Source organism: Rhinopithecus roxellana, chromosome 8, assembly GCF_007565055.1.
Source record: "Rhinopithecus roxellana isolate Shanxi Qingling chromosome 8, ASM756505v1, whole genome shotgun sequence".
NCBI classification, from domain to species: domain Eukaryota; kingdom Metazoa; phylum Chordata; class Mammalia; order Primates; family Cercopithecidae; genus Rhinopithecus; species Rhinopithecus roxellana.
This window is the reverse complement of record NC_044556.1, coordinates 106,676,742-106,701,159: the sequence shown is the minus strand read 5'-3', so window position 1 is coordinate 106,701,159 and position 24,418 is coordinate 106,676,742. Positions and strand designations below refer to the sequence as shown.

General features: G+C 40.3%; 1 protein-coding gene across 3 annotated transcripts in view; it reads left to right on the top strand.

The window, feature by feature from the left end:
* PLD5 (phospholipase D family member 5) overlaps window positions 1-24,418 on the top strand; it is a 426,876-nt gene that overhangs the window by 205,880 nt on the left and 196,578 nt on the right. For 2 of the 3 annotated variants that reach the window (XM_010384710.2, XM_010384709.2), the window contains exon 3: window positions 19,589-19,757. The exons of the other annotated variant lie outside the window; for it this stretch is intronic. In XM_010384710.2, the coding sequence (XP_010383012.1) occupies window positions 19,589-19,757 (169 nt within the window). The remainder of the gene's footprint in view (window positions 1-19,588; window positions 19,758-24,418) is intronic. 3 annotated transcript variants of the gene reach the window in all.

The window sequence follows — 24,418 nt, the reverse complement described above, 5'->3', positions numbered from 1 at the left end:
TTTACAGACGAGTTAAGTTATTTTCAAAGAAATAATTTGAGTAGCAGACAGACTTCGGCCTGGAATCAAGTTCCTGAGACTCCTAGTTCATCATTTCTTTTACTAAACCCTAATGTCTCCCACACAGATTCTAATTATATCTTATGAATTTTTAAACTTCCAAGATTAGAGAATTGCAAGATTGAAGTTTTTCATAGACTAGTTATAATGAGAGCAAATATAAATTAGAAGGTGATTGGAAGTGAGTCAGAAGCCTGAATTTATAGCTTCTAGGATGCTACTTAAATTAAAAAGTTAATTATAATGTGAATAGGAATGAAAAGTTTATTGCTCATTATTTAAAATATTTACATATTTATAAGAAACTTCATAGAAAACACTTGGATGTTCATTTTTCTTGTGTGTATAATACCTAGCAACTGTTATATTGTGTAATAGAATTCATAAGTTTTAAAATATATCAAAATCCATTGACACATCAAGTAGAGAAATTATATCCCTTGGAGCCTTGAACACTCTTTTGAAGGATTGATAGCAGCTCCTGGTGAAAATTGAAGCTAGATTTGGTGAATTAATGTGGTCCTTTCAGGGATAAAAATCCATCCATGTATTAATGGAATGTAGACAATTATTGGTGGTGATAATCAATATGTTTTATTATGTAGCAAAAGGAGAACAAAGGAGAAGCCTAACTCTCCAATGTCTATTTCCATTAGCATTCACAGTCATCCTTACCTCCCAGTCCATACCAGGGCTGGTTTTGAACTGTTGTCCTGATACAGTCACATACACACAGCGTGAGAGAAGCTTCCAAGGGGGAATGTTTGAGCACGCCAGACTTTGGTGACAGACAGACAGAAAGATTTGAAAACTGGCACATGTATACATATGTAACAAACCTGCACATTGTGCACATGTACCCTAGAACTTAAAAGTATAATAATAATAAAAAAAAAGATTTGAAAACTGGATCTGCTACTAACTTGTGACTTTGGGCCTAATACATGACACTATTGCCCAAACCTCATTGTCTTCATCTGAAAAACAAGAATGCTAAGATTTGTGTCTCAAGGTGGTGTCATGATGTCTGCAAAGTACTTGGCTTACGGGCCTCTAAATAAGTGGCAGCAATTACTGTCATCATCATCATCATCATTGTTTTGCTATTTTGAAATGCATGACTGAGTATGTATGTGCATTTTTCTAGGAATAGTTTCTAGTGTTCATAATTTTCCCTATTCCTTGATTTCACCTTTTTCTGAGTTGAACAGAAGCATCCTTTTGACAGGTATATAATCTGGACGTTGTTCAGCTCCTCATGGTACTGCATGCTATTAAAATACAGGATAATCCAACTTAATATTCTGTGTCCAGACCACAAGCACAGTTAGCAGACAGGTTTCCTCTCCACTGACTTTTCAAATCTCTCACCAGCAAGGAATAGGCCATTGAAAAAAACTTTGCCCTACAAATTGATAATGAGACAAGAGCAAATGGTGGCTTAGCCTAACACACATCTCTTTACTAACTACTTCATTCATTCTCCAGGAAGCTTAGTATTAATTTCTCTATCAAAAATTGATAAGTATGTGATATCATATGTGTTTCATGGGATGGATTAAGCTTTATATGGGTTTTCTGTTTTTAGCGCCTGTACCTACAAGAGTTCATTTGCATAAATGTGTGGGGTGTGTGTTTTAACAAATTCTTATTCTCTCTCTCAGTGTAGCATTCCTTGGTAATATGAGTAGAGTTTTCTGTTTGTTACATGGTGGGCGAGTTGGTTCATTTCTGGATAAATGGCAAATTTTAATTTTGTATGTTCTTTCCTTTTTATCTTAGGAGCAAATGCTTCTTTGTGCAGGCAGACAAGTTTGGATTATGTTAAAAATATATATATCACTGGTTAGAGACCACCATTCCTTGCATCCAGAACAGTTTCACAGCTTGATCTCTCATCCCTGCCAGCATGAGCCATTTTCAGTCAAGGGATATCCATGTAATCTATAGGGAATTCCTTGATCATAAGCTTAGTGGGGCTGGAGGATAGACGGGGAGGTTCAGGATCAAAGTAACCATATGACCCATCCTAAGAAGATCAAGTACCATGTGTGTGTGGTAGGTGTGAATCTCAGCCCAGCAACTCAGATTTAAAAGATATTTCGTTCCAAATCTGTACTTACCTGCCAAGCTGATGACTGGCAGGAATTCAGTCTCAGCCCTGACTGACCAAGGTTGTACAAGATCTAGAGTCTTTCCCAGCAGCTGGGGACCCCTCTGGTTATATGTGTTTGTCCCAGCTAGTTGTCAGTAGAACCCATCAGCACAGCCTCATGTCCCTTCAGTGTTGGGGAGTGGCAAAGCTGGAGCCTCAGGGCGTAGAGTCCAGCCTTTGTGGGTACAACACACAACCTTTGACCTCTGAGAGTCTGCCATCTTCCCAGGCAGGCCTGGGGCCAGGTGGTGGGTCCTTTGGTCCTTGCAAGACCCATGGACTTCTCCCCCTTTCCAGTTGTGAAGACCCTCTCCTCTCTACCTCGGTGCATCTCAAAGGCATTCCTCTCCAGACACCCTGTGTCATCTCTTTAACAGCTCAGGATTTGGGAAGACAAAATATTAGATAGAAATTGAAGTGCCTTTGGGAGGCTGAGGCGGACAGATCACGAGGTCAAGAGATCGAGACCATCCTGGCCAACATGGTGAAACCCTATCTCTACTAAAAACACAAATATTAGCTGGGCGTGGTGGCATGCCCCTGTAGTCCCAGCTACTCAGGAGGCTGAGTCAGGAGAATTGCTTGAACCCTGGAGATGGAGGTTGCAGTGAGCCGTAAGCACTGCACTCCAGCCTGGGTGACAGAGTGAGACTCTGTCTCAAAAAGGAAAAAAAAAAAAAAAAAGAAATGGAAGTAACTTGTGGACAGTCTTTGCTTTTAGCCCTGGATGAAAACTCTCTTGAGGTCCTGCCTTCTTTCAGATGAAGGAATGAAGGAAATATGTATCTTAATAAATTATCCTGTATGCTTTGAGAGATTCAAACATAGAAAGTTAAGGAATGTGTGTACAGGAAGTATTTAAATAGAAAATAGATTAGCTACAAAGGAATGTGTGTACAGGAAATAACAATAACTACAGTTGCTGAAAATAGCAACTGGTACCAGTTGGTGACCCTGGGGCAGGACACGAACACACAGCAATCAGGAGTGGGATTACTTCACACTGGGGACCATCTGTACTATTTGAAGTTTCTTAACCTATGCATGTAATGATTTCAAAAAATATGGAGAAGTTTGCTGGAATCTTAGAAGTGCAGGAATAGATTTAAGTCACCACTATTTTATTTTATTTTTTGAGAAAGGGTCTCCCTCTGTTGCCCAGGCTGGGGTGCAGTCATGTGATCCCAGCTCACTGCAACCTCTGCCTCCTGAGTTCAAATGATCCTCCTACCTCTGCCTCCAGGGTAGCTGGGACTACAGGTATACTCCACCATGCCCAGATAACGTTTTTGTATTTTTCGTAGAGACAGGGTTTCCCCATGTTGCCCAGGCTGGTCTTGAACTGCTGGGCACAAGTGATCTGCCCACTTCTGCCTCCCACAGTGGTGAGATAACAGGTATGAGCCGCCATTCCAGCTCACAATTATTTTCATTACCAAAAAAGTTATTTGTTTTATAGAAACATTCAATGAAGAAATCTGTTCTGCCAAAACCATTTGAAGTTTTTCCTGAAGTTTTATATCAGGAAAATAATAATCATAAATATTATAAATAAATATTTGTATATATATATGTAGAATATTTCTTATAGAAACTAATTTATTGCGTTAGGGAAATATTCCTGCATAGGCTTACGTGCTATTTTTGGGGGTCTGAGAGTGAATCAACTTGCAGAACTTATTTGATTATCTAGCAAGATTCACTCATTACAGAATTGTCTCATCCCCTTCAATGTGTCAACTCGGAAGAAACTTAAGCCATATTCAGACTGTGAAAAGATACATTTAGAAAAACTATTTTAAACCTCTGGAAACAGCACATATTTGGCCAGATGATGCTGATCGCCCTTGGTGGACTCGAAATATAGCAGCCAAAATTGTCTTCTGTGCCGTGTGGCCAATCTGCAGTGAAGAGGGCCCGTTATACGCACTCATGAGAAATCTGTGACTTACAGTCCTGGCACCCAGCTGGGCCACGTAGTTGACACTTATGCTTTTGAAAATCATTTTTTGGTTCTGGGGGTTATGGCAGCTGTATACAACTTTTCTAAGCAAGAAGTCCTGCTGTTCCTTTGAGGAATCTTTCCCAGATCTGGTTTCTTGCAAGGTTTTGAGGAGTCTTACTGAGGCACAGAAAATTTACCCCAGATAAGGCGTCCGGCTTGACAGTGGCCATCAGTCAGCTTCTCATTTAGCTGGTGTCAGTGGGGTACATGTCTATTTGACAGAGCCCATGGTGGGCAAAAAAGAATTTGCAAATGATAGGATTTATTAATGCAGCCTCAAATTCTGAAAATTACTGAGATTCAAGACACTAGAGGAAAGGGAAAAATCACATATAATCTCCCTCTTGTGGAAAAGCGCTTGCCATCAGCCTTGAACAATGATAGAGCAGAGCTTGATTGCTTTGTAGTTACTGGGTAAGATCTGGTGTCAAGGACTTGACTCTGCTCTGCTATCTTCTTCCTGGTTCCTCCTTTGGAAACAAATACTAGCAATAATTGATGGTAAGTCCTCAGTTCCTAAGAATTTCACTATGCTTTAATTTGAAGAGGCAACTTGAATCCAAAAATATGCCTGAGTCAAGAATTTATTTTAAAATAAATAAATCCAAGGATAAATCCTGAACCTACAGATGGACCAACCTCCTGTGTCTTCTACTAAGTACAGTTCGGAGGCTCTAAGGCAAACTCGGATGTCATAATTTCAATGGTAGAAAATAGCATTTATACATTTTTGAAATACTCTTAATGTGGGTTGAAATAAAAATGATTTTCTAGATAACTCTGGCTTAGTTAGAAAATGAAATGAGCTCCATTTCCTGGTTTGCCTCCAAGTTGTAATGTCAATTCATCTTGTGTGCAGTCTCAGTTGTTAGTAGCTGCCTGAAGCAATAGGCTGAGAGAGACAGTGAGGCCAAGGGCAGGCTCAGGAGAGAACAGCGTGATTGACTATCATTGCCTGCATTGGGCATGTGAGTGAGGAGAGGCAGCATGTATTTGTCATTCTGGTCATAGCTTTTCTATCAACTCAGGAAGAGAACTGGAATTCTTGAGCTAATAAACAATGCCTCCTCCCTCATGATCATTTTCTGCAGCTTATTTTGTCCATTGCAATTGTTCATCATAGATTCTGACATTGGCTCCCCTACTCCATCAAAATATCCAGGAGAATTTAATATATAAGAATCTCAACCCATGTCCAGACTCTACTTTTGGAGTCTCTGAGATGGCTTAATAAATAGTGTAGGAGATCACCTGCTCCAAAAGACAGGTTAACAAGAAAAAAGAAAAAAACAAGCAGAAGTTTACATGAACATTTCATATGTATCTGGGAGATACCCAGAGAATGGGCAAATCTCTCTCATTTTTAAAATTTAATTAAAAAATTTTTTAGGGGCAGAGTCTTGCTCTGTCACCCAGGCTAGAGTGTAGTGGCACGATCATAGTTCACTGTAACCTCAAATTCCTGGGCTCAAGCAATCCTCCTGCCTCAGTCTCCTGAGTAGCTAGGACTACAGGCACATGCTACCATACCTGGCTAATGTTTAAAGTTTTTCATAGAGTCAGGGTCTTGCTGTGTTGACCAGTTTGGTCTTATTCTCTTGGCCTCAAGCAGTCCTCTTGCCTCAGCCTCCCAAAATGCTTGGATTACAGGTGTGAGCCATCATGCCCAGTTGAGAATGAGCAATTCTCAAAAAGGTGACTTCTAACTCTGGCTTACATAGCATCTTCAGTAAAGAACAATACATTTTTGGAGAAGTGACAAGACAAAGGGAAAAGACCTAGAGTCTTTAGAGGCAACAAATCATGGGAACACAAATGCAGTCATACATCGCTTAATAATGGGTATCTGTTCTGAGAAATGCATTGTTAGTATAGCCTACTACACACCTAGGCTATATGATAGAGCCTATTGCCCCAGGCTACAAACCTGTACAGCACATTACTGTCCTGAATATACTGCAGGCAATTTTAACACAATGGTAAGTGTTTGTGTATCCAAATGTATCTAAACCTAGGGAAGGTACTGTTGACTGGGCGCAGTGGCTTATGCCTGTAATCCCAGCACTTTGGGAGGTAAAGAGTTTGAGACCAGCCTGGCCAGCATGGTGAAACCCTGTCTGTACTAGAAATACAAAATAATTAGCCAGATATGGTGGCAGGTACCAGTAGTCTCAGCTACTCGGGAGGCTGAAGCAGGAGAATCACTTGAACATGGGAGGTGGAGGTTGCAGTGAGTCAAGATTTTGCCATTGCAGTCCAGCCTGGGCGGCAAGAGCCGAGACTCTGTCTCTAATATAATAATAATTATTATTATTATTACTATTATTATTATTTTAAAACCTAGGGAATGTTCTGTAAAAACAGTGTTACAATTGTTACAGTCTTATGGGACCACTATCGTATATGTGATCTGTTAACCAAAATGCATGACTATATGAGAAACTAATGGCAGATAAATGCTAGTTAATTTGTTATGTAGATTCCTCTGGAGTTGGTCTCCAGGCTGATAAGGGTCTAAAGTTGTCTCTGGTGTTGAACATTGTCCTTCCTGGTAGAGAGGAGAGGAGGACACTTTTGTAAACTCATGTCCTGCTTTTAGGCCAATGGGGGGAGACAGAGATATTTCCCTGTGTTTTCTTCTCTATTGCCTTCAGCTCAAAATAATCCTTTTGTTTTGAGTGGCATATTTTCAGGTGGTATATTCTGCTATCCTTCAAAAGCATCCTTCTTCCTGAACAAATTGACAATTCTGACACGGAGTAGCAGATGGAGGCCAAATGATCACCTTAATGACAAAGGCTAAATTGGAAGATGTAACTTAATGTGAGATCCAAATATCTTCCTCACTGAACCCCAGAACTAGGCAGGCTTATCACCCAGGCACAGCCAGCGCTAGACTAGGGCACATCTGGACATGAAGGGGCTTGTCTAGGCAAGACTTGAGGCTTGGGTGTTGAGGGTGGGATAGGCCTCCCAAGAAGAAGCAAGGGACCAAGCTAATAACTCTTCCTCAATCTCACAGTCAGCTCATTCATTCCTCCTCCTAGGGCAGTGTGGGTAAAGGTTTGGAGAAATATGAAAGGCAAGCTTGTGTCCCATCACACAAGCATCCTTGAGCCTGGAAGATGGCATTAGGAATGGGGCAGATGAATTTCCCTCAATGGTGCCCATATTTCTATCTGCGTTACCTCCACTTCTTCTCATCCCCAGGATTCACACAGTGGTTCAAGCTGCCACCATCCTTCGTCTAGGCCCCATGCTATTGCAGTGATCTTCTAATTGTTTTCCTGCTGCGACCCTTGTCCACCTGCAACCCATTTCTGACAAACGTCAGGGGTCATCCTTGTGGAGAGTAAACCAGATCATGTTCCACCCCTGTCCAATCCACTGTGTCTTCTCATCACACAGTATAAATCACCACCTCACACCATGTTCACCAGCCCTGTGTAATTTAACTCTTCACCAACCCTTTTGACTTCCCCCTGACTCTGACCCATGTCACTCCCTAGATTTCACCGCATTGCCCTTCCTGATGTTCTTCCAACACTCCAACCTCATTTCTGCCTTGATTCTTTCTTTTTCTTCTTTTGTTTTTGAGATGGAGTTTCGCTCTTGTTATCCCGGCTGGAGTGTGATGGTGTGATCTCTGCTCAGTGCAAGCTCTGCCTCCCAGGTTCAAATGATTCTTCTGCCTCAGCCTCCCGTGTATATGGGATTGCTGGTGCATGCAACCACACCCGGCTAAATTTTTGTACTTTTAGTAGAGATGGGGTTTCACCATGTTGGCCAGGCTGGTCTCAAACTCCTGACCTCAGGTGATCCACCCGCCTCAGCCTCCCAAAGTGCTGGGATTACAGGCATGAGCCACTGTGCCCGGCAAATTCCTTCTTGACTGATGTTCCTTTCTGTTCTGAACACTGCTCACAAATTCTTTGCATCTCATCTCAATGTTACAGCTTTAGCAAGCCTTTTCCTGGCTGGCATTCTAAAGAAGAAACCTTTTCCTTAATATATGTCATTTCATCCTACTTACTTCTCTCACCCCTTCCATCTTTTTATCTGTCTGTTTACTTATATATTCGCTGTGTCCTTCCCCAGGAAATGTAAGCCCCACGAAAACAAGGGTTTTGCCTGGGTGCCTTTCAGCACTTGGAGAGCTCATCATGGATTTGGCCTTCCATAAATATCAATGTACAGGGTGTGAATAGATGACCCCAAAATCATAAGACAGATTATGTCCTGAATTTTAATTCAGGGAATATAGTTGAAGTAGTGATTATGTCTTTTGTAAAAACAAACAAAACCAAACAAACATAACCTGACAGCGAGAGAATACATCCTAACAGAAAGCAACTCTGCTTGTGAATCTAGAATTCACTGTCGTGGATATCATGCCCCAGGATATTCATGACTTGGGGAAAAAATACCCAGAATTTTGTACCTCTGCCTGGGTATTTTGTTTTGAAAATTGGAAGAGACAATGGAGTGTTGTGATAAAGATGATACACTCTGCAGTCATATTGCTGGGCTTAAATCTGGGCTTCATCACTCACTAGCTGTGTGCCCCTGGGCAAGTTACTTAAGTTCCTTGTGTCTCAGTTCCTTATCCATAAAAACATGGATAATAACAGTAACTACTTCTGATAATTATTGTGAACATTAATATAGTCAGTAAATCTACTTAACATGGTGCCTGACACAAAACAAGAACTCAATAAATGCTCATTAAAAGTAATAGGAGTATAATGGGCTCAAAAAATAGTAAGAATAATATCTACTATTTGATAGTGCAACAGGGTGACTATAGTTAATAACTTAACTGTATATTTTAAAATTACTTAAAGAGTGTAACTACATTATTTGTAACTCAAAGGATAAATGCTTGAGGGCATGGATACCCCATTCCCCATGATGTGCTCATTTCACATTGCATGCCTGTCTCAATACGTCTCATGTATCACATAAATATATATTCCTATGTACCCACAAATATTTAAAAAGTCAAAATATTTTTTAAAATTTAAAAAGTGATAGAGGTAATAGTATAATTACCATTTTGCTAGATGTTGAAGGGTAGTAACTGTCTTATAAATTATAACCAATTTTTTTTCAATCATCTGCCTTTCCACTGCATTAGCTCTTTGAGGACAGTGTCAAGACCTTTCTAGTGATGAACTCCCTGCCCCTTTGCCACATCTTATATTAGTGAAATATCAACAGGTGGGTGCATTACGTTCCACCTTTTTCCTCTTTTGTCTTCAGCTTCCTCAGGTTTCTTTCTGATTGTTCCTTCCTTTCTGGATCAGTAGTTAGAAATATTAAGCCAGTTGAAAGTGTGCCCTCCTGTCAGGACAAGTTATCCTGGTCAGTAAGAATGGCAGAGTGGTTTGTAGAATAAGGAGGGTGCTCCTTACTAGAATAAGGTAGGGGAGCTGCCACTTGCACCTTCCCCTCTCCTCCACACAGGATGAGCATCTCAGTCCAAGCTCATCTTCCCCTCTAAGACAGTAGCCTCTGCTTTCAAAAATCGCTCGACTTAGTTCCTCTGTCAACCCAAAGTGCACTTGTAGCATATCCTGTAGGATAAGACAAGGGCCATATCTAGCATTGTCAAACACACGAGCTCAGACAAAAACCTGAGTTAAAATCCCAGCTCTGTGGCGTTCTCTCTAGCTAGATGACCCCTGGCCGCTGGGAGCCCTGCTCTCTTCATCTCTCAAACTAAGATCCTCCCTGTCTTGCAGGGTTGTTGTTGATGATACTATGTAATAATATCTGCAGAAGAACTTTTAAGCTGTAAGCAACAAATAATAGCTACAATTATACTTCCTCTACTGCCATACTGTCTCTCCCCAAAAACAAACAGTTGTTCTTCACATATACAATTATAGACCTGGAAATAATGAGGCTTTCATCTGCCTGAATCATATAGAATTACAGAAACAGCAATCTACTGCCACCAACTCACACTCACTATCGTGTCCTCTGCAGCTATTGTCTTTGACAATCGATTTAAAAGAAAACATCTGGTGACAAAAAATAAGAAAGTATTAAAAATGGAAAGAAATATATCAAAAGGACACAGAATACAAGTTATAGGGGCTCCCACTGGTAATATATGCAACAATTTGAATAATGAATGATAACAGTAATAGGTTCTAAAACTTTGAAGAAACATGAATCAATACTAATTAAACATTTTTTAATGTAAAAGTGATGACTAGCTGGGTGTGGTGGTGCATGCCTGTACTCCCAGCTACTTGGGGGTACTAAGGCAGAAGGATCACTTGAACCCAGGAGTTCAAGACTGCAGTGAGCCACTGGTCACTCTGTATTCTAGCCTGGATAACAGAGCAAGACCCTGCCTCAAAAAAGAAAAAAAAAAAAAAAAGTCTTGAAGGGTGATAGGAAAAGCAGAGAGGCTTTTCTTCTTTTTCCTCTTCTTCTTCTTCCTCCTCCTCCTCCTCCTCCTCCTCCTCCTCCTCTTCTTCTTCTTCTTCTTCTTCTTCTTCTTATTTATTTATTTATTTTTTTGAGAAGGAGTCTTGCTCTGTTGCCCAGGCTGGAGTGCAGTGGCTTGATCTTGGCTTACTGCAACCTCAGCCTTCTGGATTCAAGCAGTTTTCCTGCCTCAGCCTCCTGAATAGCTGGGACTACAGGCGCACGCCACCATGCCCAGATAATTTTTGTATTTTTAGTAGAGACAGGGTTTCACCATGTTGGCCAGGATGGTCTCGATCTCTTGACCTCATGATCTACTTGCCTTGACCTCCCAAAGTGCTGGGATTACAGGCATGAGCCACCGTGCCCAGCCGGGGGGAAGCTTTTCTCTGTGGAAGAATGCCAACTAACAAATAATAGAATGGTTGGAGCAGAGTAGTGTGTGCCTGTAATCCCAGCACTTTGGGAGGATGGCTTGATGCCAGGTGTTCAAGACTAGCCTGGGCAACATAGACTTCATCTCTACAAAAATAAATAAATAAATAAAATAAATAAGTAAGTAAATAAATAGCTGGGCATAGTGGCATGCACCTATAGTCCCAGCTACTCAGGAGGCTGTAAGGCAGGAAGATCACTTGAGCCAAGAAGTTTGAGGCTGCAGTGTGCTATGATCATGCCTGTGAATAGCTACTGCACTTCAGCCTGAGCAACACAGCAAGACCCCATCTCTAAAAAAAAAAAAAAAAAAAAATTAGGATGCTGTTAGCCAGCCAGCTCTTGCAAGTATTCTTTCTGCTATTTTTCGCAAGTAAATTCACTCTGATCCAAAGTCTTGGGAAAAAGTGAAATATACATCTCAGCTGAAATAAAGCAAGGTCTCTAGGTCTGTATCAACTATTTCCATGTCTGGAGGTGGTCAGTGAATCTGCCACATAGGTAGCGAGTCACCTTCTAAGTCAGAAATTCCAGTATCTCTTTGGGAAGGTTAATCTTTGTCTTGTCAATCCTATGCTTTTAATTGTAGCCATATGATCTCAAAAGCAAATGCAACAAAGCCAAAAATAGACTAACGGCACTTAATTAAACTAAAGAGCTTTTGCCCAGCAAAAGAACCGATAGCATAAACAGGCAATCTACAGAATGGGAGAAAATATTTGCAAATTATGCCTTGATAAAGGACTAATATCCAGAATTTATAAGGAACCTAAACCAACAGGAAAAATGTGGGAAAAGTACACGAACAGACGCTTTTCAAAAGAAGACATACCAGTGACCAACATATGAAAAATGCCCAACATCATAGTAAGCATGGGTTTACTATGAAGCAGGCATTGAGCACAGCGTGTCACTGAGATTCCCCCCTCTAATCTTTGTAATAACCTTTGTTCTGCTCAGAAGTAGGAGCAGATTGAAAGAGGTTAGTAATCTGTTGAAGGTCACACGGCTCATAACTGGCAGAGCTGTGTTTTGTCTACGTTAGTTCAAACCCTTTCGTTTTGAATTGTTCTCTATATAATGCCAAAATCAAGTATGTAAGTATATTTTATAAAAATATACATTTCTAATTATCAGAGAAATGCAAACTAAAACCACAATGAGATACCATTTCACAGCAGTCAGAATGGCTATTATTCAAAAGTCAAAAAATAGCAGATGTTGGCATGGATGTAGAGAAAAGGAAATGCTTACACACTGTTGGTGGGAATGTAGAGTAGTTCAACCCCTACGGAAAACAGCATGGAAATTTCTCGTACTAAAAATAGAATTACTATTTGACCCAGCGATTCCATCACTGGGTATCTACCCAAAGGGAAGAAGTTATTTTATCAAACAGACACTTGCACTTGTGTGTTTATCTCAGCCCTATTCAAATCAGCGAAGTCATGGAATCAACCTAAGTGTCTATCAGTGGTGCACTGGATTAAAGAAATTGTGGTGTATATATACACCATACAATACTACACAGCCATAAAAAAGAATGAAATAATGTCCTTTGCAGCAATGTGGATACAGCTGGAGGCCATTATCCTAGGTGAAATAACTCAGAAGCAGAAAATTGAATACTGCATGTTCTCACTTACATGTGGGAGCTAAACATTGGGTATCCAAGGCAAGGACATATAGATGGAAATAATAGACACTGAAGACCCCAAAAGGGAGGAGAGAAGAAGAGGGGGAAGGATTGATAAACTACCTGTTGGGTACTATGTTCGCTGTTTGGGTGATGAGATCACTAGAAGCCCAAACCCCAGCATTATAAGGTATACCCGTGCAACAAACCTGTGTGTGTACCCCTGAGTCTATAATTAAAATTATAGCCATATGACCACAGTAAGCATAAAAACATGATCACTTTCTTTTGAGTGCGAACCTAGCTGTATTGATGAGCCGAGATTGTCTGTTCAGCTTCATTAATGCAACCAGAAAATCAAGATCTAAAGAATGAATGTCAATGCATTGACTGCCATGCACCTTTTTAAGGTCAAGTCATGATAACTGATCCAGTGCATTAGACAACAAAAGAAAGCTACAGTCACTTTGAAAATGTCATGTAGGCGCCAGTTTATGCGACTCCTTTTAGCTGGTGTATGTGGAAGCATTTTAGTAACTGTGCTTTATGAGTTTGAAACCTTGGAGACATTTTTTTCAATTATAAGTCTTCAGAATAAGTTACTTTAAAAAATGTCTTTCATTTAGCGTTTACGAGGAAGCAGGCATTGAGCACAGCATGTCACTGAGATTCCCTCCTCTAATCTTTGTAATAACCTTTGTTCTGCTCAGAAGTGGGAACAGATTGAAAGAGGTTAGTAATCTGTTGAAGGTCACACAGCTCATAACTGGCAGAGCTGTGTTTTTTCTATGTTATTACAAACTCTTTTAAGCTGTTCTCTACAATAATGCCAAAATCAAGTATGAAAGTATCATATTTTACAAAGATTCTTCTATTTACCAAAACACAGACACCCAGAGCACTTTTTAAAACTGTCAAATGCGTGGACTTCAGTTTCCAGGATCTTATTAAAGGGAAACTACAAATAGTTCTTTGAGAAGGTACAATATTATTCCTGAATGCAAAGTGAAATGTGGATGATCACATTAAGTGTGGAGAATAAATACATGCTGTTAATAAGAACAGTTCGAATTCTATTTACAATTCTATTAACAATGTAAAATGCTTTTTCTTGTATTTCTTCCACCTAAGCTCCCTGGACTCACAGTTTACCTTAAACTATCAAGAAAAGAAGTATAAAAAGATTTTTCTTGTATTGCATTCCTATATAGCCAGTTTTCCCCTCATTATTAGGTGTCAGAAATAGTGCCATACAGCCTCTAGGTAGAGTTCTCCAGCAGATGGCAAATAGGTGTTCCAGGGATTTGCCCAAAGGTGAATTTTAATGAGATCTGCCTACTTCTTTCTTACCTTGAGAAGTATGAGTATACTCAGGGCTGTGATGGCATGTAAATGAGTTCTGCTCCTATGCTAATTAGATCAGGCCTCTGGAGAGTAGCCAGCTGTTGGTTTTTAAAGGAAATAAAACTATAGGTCACAGAAATAAGTCATTTGAAAGCTGGTTTTTAGGACCTTTTCTAGCATAAGAAACAGCCATATGTCCCAGAAGGAGCCATCAACATGTCTGGGTAAAGACAGAGGAGGAGAGTGAGTAGGTAAATGGGGTTATTATTTCCAAGCTTTTCCCTGGAATTCATTACCCGCACAAAGTGTAGTCTTCAGACCTTGAGTGCTGCCTCTATTTTTATTTTTACTATAAATTCATAGTTTATCTTGATGTTTAGTAAAAAACCAAATAACGGTAATACAGTAGTCCCTACTTATACTCAGAGGATATGTTCCAAGACACCCAGTGGGGGTGTGAAGCATTGGATACTACAGAACTCTACATGTACTCAATTTTTCCTGTTCATATCTACCTGTGATAAAGTTTAATATATAAAATAGGTATGATAAGAAACTAACAACAACAAAACAATGCTTATAACAGCATACCATAATAAAAGTTATGTGAATGTGATCTCTTCCTCCAAAATAATGTATTCAATGTAATATTTTCAGACCTTGGTGGACTGTAACTGAAACTGTAGAAAGTGAAACCAAGGATAAGGAAGACTACTGTAATAAACTCGGTCTTCCTTGGCTCCCAGGGAATTTTCACTCTCCTCCTCCTCCAATATCTCCAATACTTTCTTCTCTGTTGTCTTCTCTTGCTTCACTTGCTCTACCAACCAGAAGTGATTAGATGTTTTCCATATTTGGCTTTGACTCTGTCCTCTTTTTTAAAGAAATCTCTCTTGATCATCTTACTCACCTCTAAAGCATCAATCACTAAGGAAAATAAAATCTTATAAGAATGTGTGTGTAATCGAAGAAAAGGAAAGAGATGTTACATTATCCATCTGATGAGGGCTTCTTACCCCTTTTTAGCCATGGACTCCTTTGACAGTCTGATGAAACCTATGCATCATTCCCTGAATCATGTTTTTAAATTAATATATTAAAATACAGAGGATTGCAAAGGAAACCAAAAATGTTAAAGTGACCAGAATATTTTTACAAATACATTTATGATATGCTCGTGTGTATCTTGCAGTCATCTTCACGAAATAACAAGATCCGGTCACTACCACAATTTCAAAGTAGTGAGAAAGACTTGGAAATGTTGTCTATAACTGTACCACAAGATGAAAACTGTTCATGGAGACAAAATTGCAGAAGTCATTAATATTCTTATGGTTTGTTGCCTGTGTTCATAACTGAAGGGAATTTTACATTTTAGTTAGTGACTAGGGAAAATAAAGACGTAGAATTCAAGTGCATAGATCCCCATGAATTCTACCCATAGATCCAACTTTAAGAACACCTGGTCTAAAGATTTCCAAAAAAGATTGGGAATCGTGACTTACTTGTAGCCTAAGAGAAGCCATAGGGACAGTACAAAGAAGGGGATGTTATGGAGCCATCTATAATTGTACATTTATACTATATTCCTCCCTTCATATGTTTGGTTTATCTGGGCTTCCTGTGTCTCCTCGTCTTTCTCCATATACCCTTTATATCATATCAAAGTAAAATTAAAACTAGCTAGTTCTTTATTTGGTGGCAGCTGTTGTGTTTTGGCATTGTTTTGTTGGAAGGACGTTTTTGTTTGTTTGTTGGGTTATTTTTTAAATATATCCATCAGTTGTAGGGGAGGCAGAAACTACTGATTATCTGGGATTATTTATCCATGCTATGTCTAGCATCTATTAACATAGATAATTGGCCTTTAAATGTGGATAGAATTAAGATATCCGACTTCAGCCTCTGTCTATTGCCTTTGAAGGCCTCGAGGTGTAGATCAAATAATCCCCTTTCCATCTTGTAACTCTCTCTCCCCTTGGCTTCCTGAAGGCTGCTTCTCCTGGACCCCTCTCATCTTCCCGCTTCTCTAATGGTCACTTCTGAATCCTCTCATCAGTTTCACACTCAACCACCAGAAAAATGTAGGCATTTCCTCCACGTTAGGCTTTGGACTGGTTTTCTCACTATCTTTTCTTCTTTGATACTCTCTCTCAATCCCCAATTCACATTCTTTCCCATGTTCCTTGTCACTTTTTTTTTTTTTTTTTTTTTTTTTTGAGATGGAATCTTGCTCTGTCTCCCAGGCTGGAGTGCAGTGGCATGATTTTGGTTCACTGCAAGCTCCACCTCCCGGGTTCACGCCATTCTCCTGCCTCAGCCTCCCAAGTAACTGGGACTACAGGCGCCCGCTGCCACGCACGGCTGATTTTTTGTATTTTTAGTAGAGATGGGGTTTCATCATGTTAGCCAGGATGGTCTCGATCTCCTGACCTTGTAATCGGCCCACCTCAGCCTCCCAAAGTGCTGGGATTACAGGCGTTAGCCATTGCACCCAGCCACTTGTCAGTTTTAATGGATCCCAGCTCCCCACCTCCCAGTTGAGATTTTAATGACACCCAACATGCATTCTTTGGACACTCACTGTGCACAATTATACTATAGTATGTAGTTCTGTTAGGCACTGGGCATACAATTCTGGACCAACGAAACTGGTTTCTGCCCTCACACACCCTATAATCCATCAAGGAAGGCCTTAATCAAGTAATTTCAAGAGTGAGGTGTAGGATGAAAGAGGAGAAGCAGGTCACTGCAGAAGTTGATATTAAGGGGATCTAGCCTAGTTTGGGGGTATAAGGAAGCCAATCAGAAGAAGTAAAGCCTCGATTGGAACTTTAAAGGTTAACTGGGAGATGACTCAATAACCAGTGTAGGAATTGGGATTAGGACGATGCATGTGAAATGCAAAAGTCTAGAAAGAATAGTGGGGAAGGAAGAAAAGATGTCAAATATGGCTGTGGTATGGAATCCACAAAGGGCATTTGAATCCAGTGAAGTTGCAGAGAAGCAGACCAGGCTGGTAAACACTTGTCAATCATGTGGGGGCGGGTCAAGGTCATCATCCTAAAGACAGTCGGGAAGTTTCATTAGGGCAGCAGGCAGGTGTCCAAATTCACAGTTTTAAAAGATTAACCCGACTCTAGTAGGGAAAATGGTTTGGAGAAGGGCAGGAACCCATGTGAGGAGACCACTGGAGGTGGTTATGGAGCCCAGTTAAGAGACAGTATGTTGGTTTGCAAGAAAATTTGAGTCTTCATTGTTTCTGCTTTACCTGCCCCTCAAACCTTTAAGATTTGACCTTGAAAATGCATGCTGCTATTCATTCTCACTGACCAAATTCAAGCTTCGTTTTTTCCCCTGGACTATTGCAGCAGCTTTACTCTCTACTGATTTATCTTCTGTTTCCTCTTTCTCCATGCCAGTGGCGTACAGGTGCACTGTCAGACTTAGTCCCCTAAAACACACTTGGTTGCTCCCAAATGCATCAAAATTAAGTCCAAACTCCTCTCCCTTGTTCACAACCTCTGCAGTGTGGTCCCTACATACGCTGCCAGCTTTCTCCACCATCACAAGCTCCTACTGTAACTTTCCGACTTCACGTTCCCCTTGGCTCACTAACTCACAAATATCCAGACATGCTCTGTTTTACAAACTCCTCCCTCCCTCCTAGACTATCTTTCTCTTCCAATGCACTCATAAAAACATTTCATCTTTGAAGACTAATTTCAAGCCCAGCTTCCTCCAGATTTCAAGCCCAGTTTCCTCCTAGATGTCCCCAATCAGAATTTTTCCTTTCTGTCCATGTTCCAGTGATTATTTAAGTGATGTGTTTTCCCTCTAATTAAGCTTCTTACCCTTGCCTCACCATTTATTAGGGTCTAGCTCCTATTTGAGTCAGTATGTATGAGAGGGAGGCTTTTCCACTAAATTATAAGTTTCTGAGGGCTAGGGAGATTTGTGGTGGTCATTTCTGTGTTGCACATTGTGATTTGCCTGCCCTGTGCTTATAAAGGCTCAACAAATGTTAAATAAGTTTTTGGGTGGTGGTAGGCTGATCGGACCCCAGAATTGCACATTTATCTGAGTCACATACCCAGAACCCATTCTGGTTGTAATATTCTAGGTTGATCAAATGCACAGGAACATTTTACTAGCAGTACTGTTTTTGTTTCAAAAGCTGGCTAAATGCAACAGGTCTCAGTAAGAGTAACAATTCAGTATTTTATTGAGAAGTGCTGAATTCTTTGTTGAAAGCTGAAATTTATTCTATAAGTATTTCATGAGCTCTAATTATGTCTCTGGCTTTGTGCATACAACTATGCAAATCTGTGTCCTGGAAGCACTTAACTGGTATTTTCATAAGGACTTGGGGTTTTTCCATCAAGAATTGCAGGAGGCTGGGTGCAGTGGCTCACGTCTGTAATCCTAGCACCTTGGGAGGCCAAGGCACGGGGATCATGAGAGGTCAGGAGTTCAAGACCAGCCTGTCCAACATGGTGAAACCCCATCTCTATGAAAAATACAAAAAACGTTAGCCAGGCATGATGGCAGGTGCCTGTAATCTCAGCAACTTGGGAGGCTGAGGCAGGAGAACTGCTTGAACCTGGGAAGCGGAGGTTGTGGTGAACCAAGATCGCACCAGTGCACTCCAGCCTGGGCAACAGAGCGAGACTCCATTTCAAAGAAAGAATTGCAGGAGAATATACATTAATAAATAAAGCTTAATAAAGCTGAAAAAAATAGTTCATTCCTTTGGTCAGAAGTTATCTTTCACCTAACCCAGAAGTGAAAAAAATGCAGCCAAGGAAAGGTATGACAATACAATGGATATATTGTCAATACAATAAAAAGTATAAAAAGAGAAAACAAACTTATTAGAATATTGCTGATCGTAGTTTATTTAGGGCTTGACTATTACTATAATTTTATCGTTTTCTTAGCTGTAATATTAATAAAGCCCTGAAACAAGCAGGTTTTATAATTTTCTTCTCAGTGTCACTTTACACCACAGGCTAGGAAGCATCAATAGATGCTCAGCAATAATAAATGTGTTTATTGAGTTCCAATATATGCCCCACATTGTTTTAGAAACTGGAGATAGGCAAAATTCAATTTATAGTCTCAAATAGCTTGCAAAGTAGTATCTTATATAGGAATCGAATTGCTTCCAGGAAAAAATAAAGGAATATATTACTAGAAGAAGATGCTTGTATAGGAAGCTCACAATTTTTTTTCCAGGCTAGACTGAAACTGAACATTAGAGACATACTCCGTGATTTTCTGAAATATGAGTGCTAACTATGGAAAAAATAGACCATAAACTCTCAGAACACAGATTAGTAGAGGTTAAATGTAAGACTTTTGTGGGGGAAAAAAATGTAAATGATGAGGAGAGAATGCATTCAGAATGAGTAAAGAGTATTTTTTTAGATGTTTGCTGTATGCCTGTATAAAGATCTGTGGCTTCAAATTTGACTAGATTTTGTTTTTGTTTTTCAAAATCTTTTCTAAGAATTGCCCTGGTGGAAAATATTCCTGAAGGCCTTAACTATTCAGAAAATGCACCATTTCACTTATCACTTTTCCAAGGCTGGATGAATTTACTCAACATGGCCAAAAAGTCTGTTGACATAGTGTCTTCCCATTGGGATCTCAACCACACTCATCCATCAGCATGTCAGGTAAGCTACATCCTCTGTGTGTGTGATGATTTTACTTATGTGCATTTTCCACTCCTTAGTATTCTGCTCCTCCACTCCTCAAACTCCAGCTCATTTCTTTTAGTCTACCCGCACCCAGAGTACACGTACATTATTACATTTATGTAGATGTGCCGTTGTTAATCATATGTCACTCAGCTCCTACTAGAATGCCAGGTTTGCAAGGACAAAATCGTGTTTCATCTTTGCCCACAATCGGCTCTTTATACAGAATTGCTGTGTTGCACAACTTTAGGGCGTGCTATTTACGTGATAATCTCTGTCAATGACATGGTCCAGAATTCTACTTTGCACAACCTGCATGTTTACAGGTCTAATCCTGCAACTGCTTGCTGAGGCATTTATTTGGTTAATTTGTGTTACAATCCACCTTTCGAGTTCTAATTCACCCACAGCCACTTTTTTTTAATAGTAGAGTGAAATTTCCCAGGATAGTTGTTTTCTCTGGACTGTCATATTTGGATGAATGGGAAAAAGAAATATGCTTATTTCTCTTAAAAAAATAAGGCTTCAGAGAACTACCTTTAGAAAACTGACTTAATGATCTAAACGATTTCTGAATAAAATGCTCTGAGTGTAAGAAAATGGTGCTGGTGATTTTAGTGTGTTTTTCTTTATATTGATACAACCACGATAGTTTATATTAAGCAACCCTATCTAAATATGTAGCCATTGGCCTACACTTAAATGTCATATGTAAGTCAAGGGTAAAATAAGTTTTGTTTCCTTTTATGCAAAATGTGTTGGCATTAAGCTTATAATCATGATCTCACTGGTGCTTTGAAAGCTGTTGAATCTATTCAGTTACACCATTTTATTTTATTTTATTTTATTTTATTATTTTTTATTTTTTATTTTTATTTATTTATTTATTTTTTTTTGAGACGGAGTCTTGCTGTGTTACCCAGGTTGGAGTGCAGTGGCGTGATCTTGGCTCACTGCAAGCTCCGCCTCCCAGGTTCACGCCATTCTCCTGCCTCAGCCTCCAAGTAGCTGGGACTACAGGTGCGCACCACCACGCCCGGCTAATTTTTTGTATTTTTAGTAGAGACGGGATTTCACCGTGTTAGCCAGGGTGGTCTCGATCTCCTGATCCTCGTGATCCGCCCGCCTCGGCCTCCCAAAGTGCTGGGATTACAGGTTTGAGCCACCGCGCCCGGCCAGTTACACCATTTTAAAGTCAAAAGTTACTGGAAAATAAAAACAAAAAACACAAAGGCCATAACTTAAAGAAGAATGGAATGAGTTTACTAACTGTTCTACACTTTTCCATCTCTACTAAAGTTTAAGTAAATGTTTCAGGATTTATTACTCCATAATGTCTCCTAAAATGTAGTGGTTTAAAGAAATAGTATCTATTTGTTCATGATTCTGGGCAGGGTTTGGCAGTGAAGACTTACCTCTGATCCATATGGTGTTGGCTGGGGTGGGCTGCCTGGGGATGGAGAATCCTGGATGGCTTTCCTCACATATCTGGTATCTCAGCTGGGGTGACTGGAACGTCTGGGATGGCTGAGTCTTTCTGCGTGTCCTGTCATCATTCAGTAAACAGTCCCGAGCTCTTTACATGGTGGTTGGATCCTCAGAAGGCAAAGAGCTCTGGAATCCTAGCATGTTGCTCCCAATCTATTCCATTGGCAGAAGCATGTCTCAAGTCCAGGAGGGGGGAGCAACATCCAAGTACAGGAATGAGGATTATTGGCAGCCATCTTTGGAAATAACATGCCACAGCCCACTCTCTGGCCGTAGCAATTCATATCTGTCTTTTACATGCAAAACACTTTCACCTCATTCCTCAGAGTGAGAATTCTACTACATCAAGGGCTCTGGAGCGAAGCCAGAGGTCACCTCCAATACCCCTTTCACTCTTTTGTGGACTTTTTGGCTAGATCTAGAAACCAAATTGACACCAGGCAGCTTAGCAGGAGAAAAGTCTACAAATTTTATTAGTTTTACTCATACATGTGGATCTTCACAAGAGAGTGAAGTCCAAAGAAGTGGCCAAAGTAAGATGGTTTTATACTTTTTAGACAAAGAACAATAAATCTGAGAAGACATGACAGGACAAAGGGGAACTGTGTGGGGGCAGTGAATTTCTAGGGGCGTCACTAGGAGATATGGAAGGGGTATAAAACTAGTGGGAGATAGGGTTACTTCATTAAGTGTGTTTATTCAGGTCCATGGCAGCCCCCAGTTTCCAGTCTCTGGTGATAAGGGCTATTTTCTCACCCTGGTACAGGTAGGGTGGGTTTCTCAGAAGAATCTTCATGGTTCGCTGCATACAGAAAGAGGCAGGGTCAGCTATCCCTTACTTAACTGCAATTTTCCCAGTGTTTTCCACTTGAAATAATCATCACTATACCAACCTGACATATTTTGAGATGGCACATCCTTCACTCCTTCAGTTCAAAATCCAGAGTATGTTTATTTGCATCGGGTCTGGATCTGAGTGAGGCTCCTCATGTGGGCTTCTCTTGATTGGAAACATGCCCCCTAACACACATGCCAAACATAAAATGTTAAGATGGGGTAAGATACCTGGAGATACTTTGTTTCAAAAGGGGTAAATGGAGAGTAGAAGATTGCCCCCTGGAGTGTATGAACCAGGGGAGATAAGGCTCCAGACTGGCTAGCTTGCATATGAAAGCCTGGCTGAGCCATTTTTATCCCTAGGCATTGGCTAACCCTTGCGGGGGCAGTCTCTTCCCAGCCAGAAAGGGGTGTGTGTGTGCGCGTGCACACGCTCATGTATGTGTCCATGTGTGCGTCTGTGTGTGAGCGTGCGTGCATTTTTAATTGATGCATAATAAATGTACATAGTTTTGGAGTACATGTAATAATTTAATACATTATTATAATTTGTAAAGATCCAATCAGTGTACTTGGGGAATCTGTCACCTTAAACATTTGTCTTTTCTTTAGGCTAGAACCTTTCAAATTCTTCCCTTCTACTTATATTTTTATAAGTTATGTTATGTTATATTATGTTATGTTATGTTATTTTTGGAGACAGGGCCTCACTGTGTTGCCCAGGTTGGAGTGTAGTAGTGTGATCTTAGCTCTCTGCAACCTCCACTTCCTGGGTTCAAGCAATTCTCCTGTCTCAGCCTCCCAAGTAGCTAGGATTACAGGTTTGCACCACCATGCTCAGCCAAGTTTTCATATTTTTAGTAGAAAAGAGATTTCACCATGCTGGCCAGGCTGGTCTCGAATTCCTGACCTCAAGTGATCCACCCACCTTGGCCTTCCAAAGAGTTGGGATTATAGGCACTGGATAGGATTATAGAGCCACTGCACCTGGCCCCTTCTACTTATTTTGAAATGGAGAATAGATTATTGTAAATTATAGTCACCCGACTGATCTATCTAATGCTAGGTCTTATTTCTCCTACGAAACTGTATGTTTGTGTCTGTTAACATCTTTTTGTCCACTTCCAACACTTCCCAGCCCAGAAAGCCTTTTCAAAATGTCAAAATGTCGTGATATACAGAAAATTCAGAAAATTATATGCAGTACAGAGCCCTTTTGTTTGGCTAAGAAGATCCATAGAGACCCACGACCTGAAGCCATTTCTTACTTGAAGAATGTTGTGAGTGGAGAGACCAACCTTGGATTCTCTACATTTTATCTAAATTCTGCATGAAAATGCAGCAATTCCTTCTCCAGTTTATCTCGTTCTTTGTAACCCTTATTATATACTGCAAAAACTTGTAATCTGCCTGAAGAATTTCATCTGGCTTCACAAGTTCATTAGTTGTATTTTCCATGTTCTGTTTTATAGCAGGTGGTACTATTGCAAGCACTCTGTCATTATATAATGCAGATGGCCCTTTCTCTAGGCTTCAAAGGAAATTTCCTTACTGTTCTTCCAGCCTTGAATGATAGAAGTAGAGGCCAGCCTCCACCATGACCCAATCTCACATGGCTTTACTTATTTACTTATTAATATTTTTTTGAGATGGAGTTCCACTCTGTTGCCGAGGCTAAAGTGCAGTAGTATGATCTTGGCTCACCGCAACCTCTACCTCCTGAGTTCAAGCGATTCTCCTGCCACAGCCTCCTGAGTAGCTGGGATTGTAGGCACCTGCCACCACACCAAGCTAATTTTTGTATTTTTAGTAGAGATGGGGTTTCACCATGTTGGCCAGGCTGGTCTTGAACTGACCTGAAGTGATCCACCCACCACAGTCTGTCATATGACTTTAGGTAGAATGTTATTGATACAGAAAGGTAGATGTTAGATGTTATTGATGTAGAAAGATGATAACACTTAGAAGCTTAGTTCAAGTCACTCTCTGACAACTGGCCTGCTGCCAACAAATGGAAGTTTTCAACTTACTGCCTATGACCTAACTATCGTTGAACTCACAGGCAAGCTTCTAGGAAGAGACCTAGTTTAGAATGTCTTCTGGTCGAGTCATACTGCTCCTGCCAAAGAGAGACCTCTTAGCTGCCTTTCGTCTCCCTAGTAGCACTAGACTTCTGTACAATGTAAAACTGTTGGTTTTCTGTAGTTTTGATCCTGATTTTGCTTTGCCTCTTTACAAAGGGGAGATCTGCCTTTGCAAACATGAAGGGTAGGGGGGCTTTATCTGCTTTGGGAATTGAATGGATTAAAGGT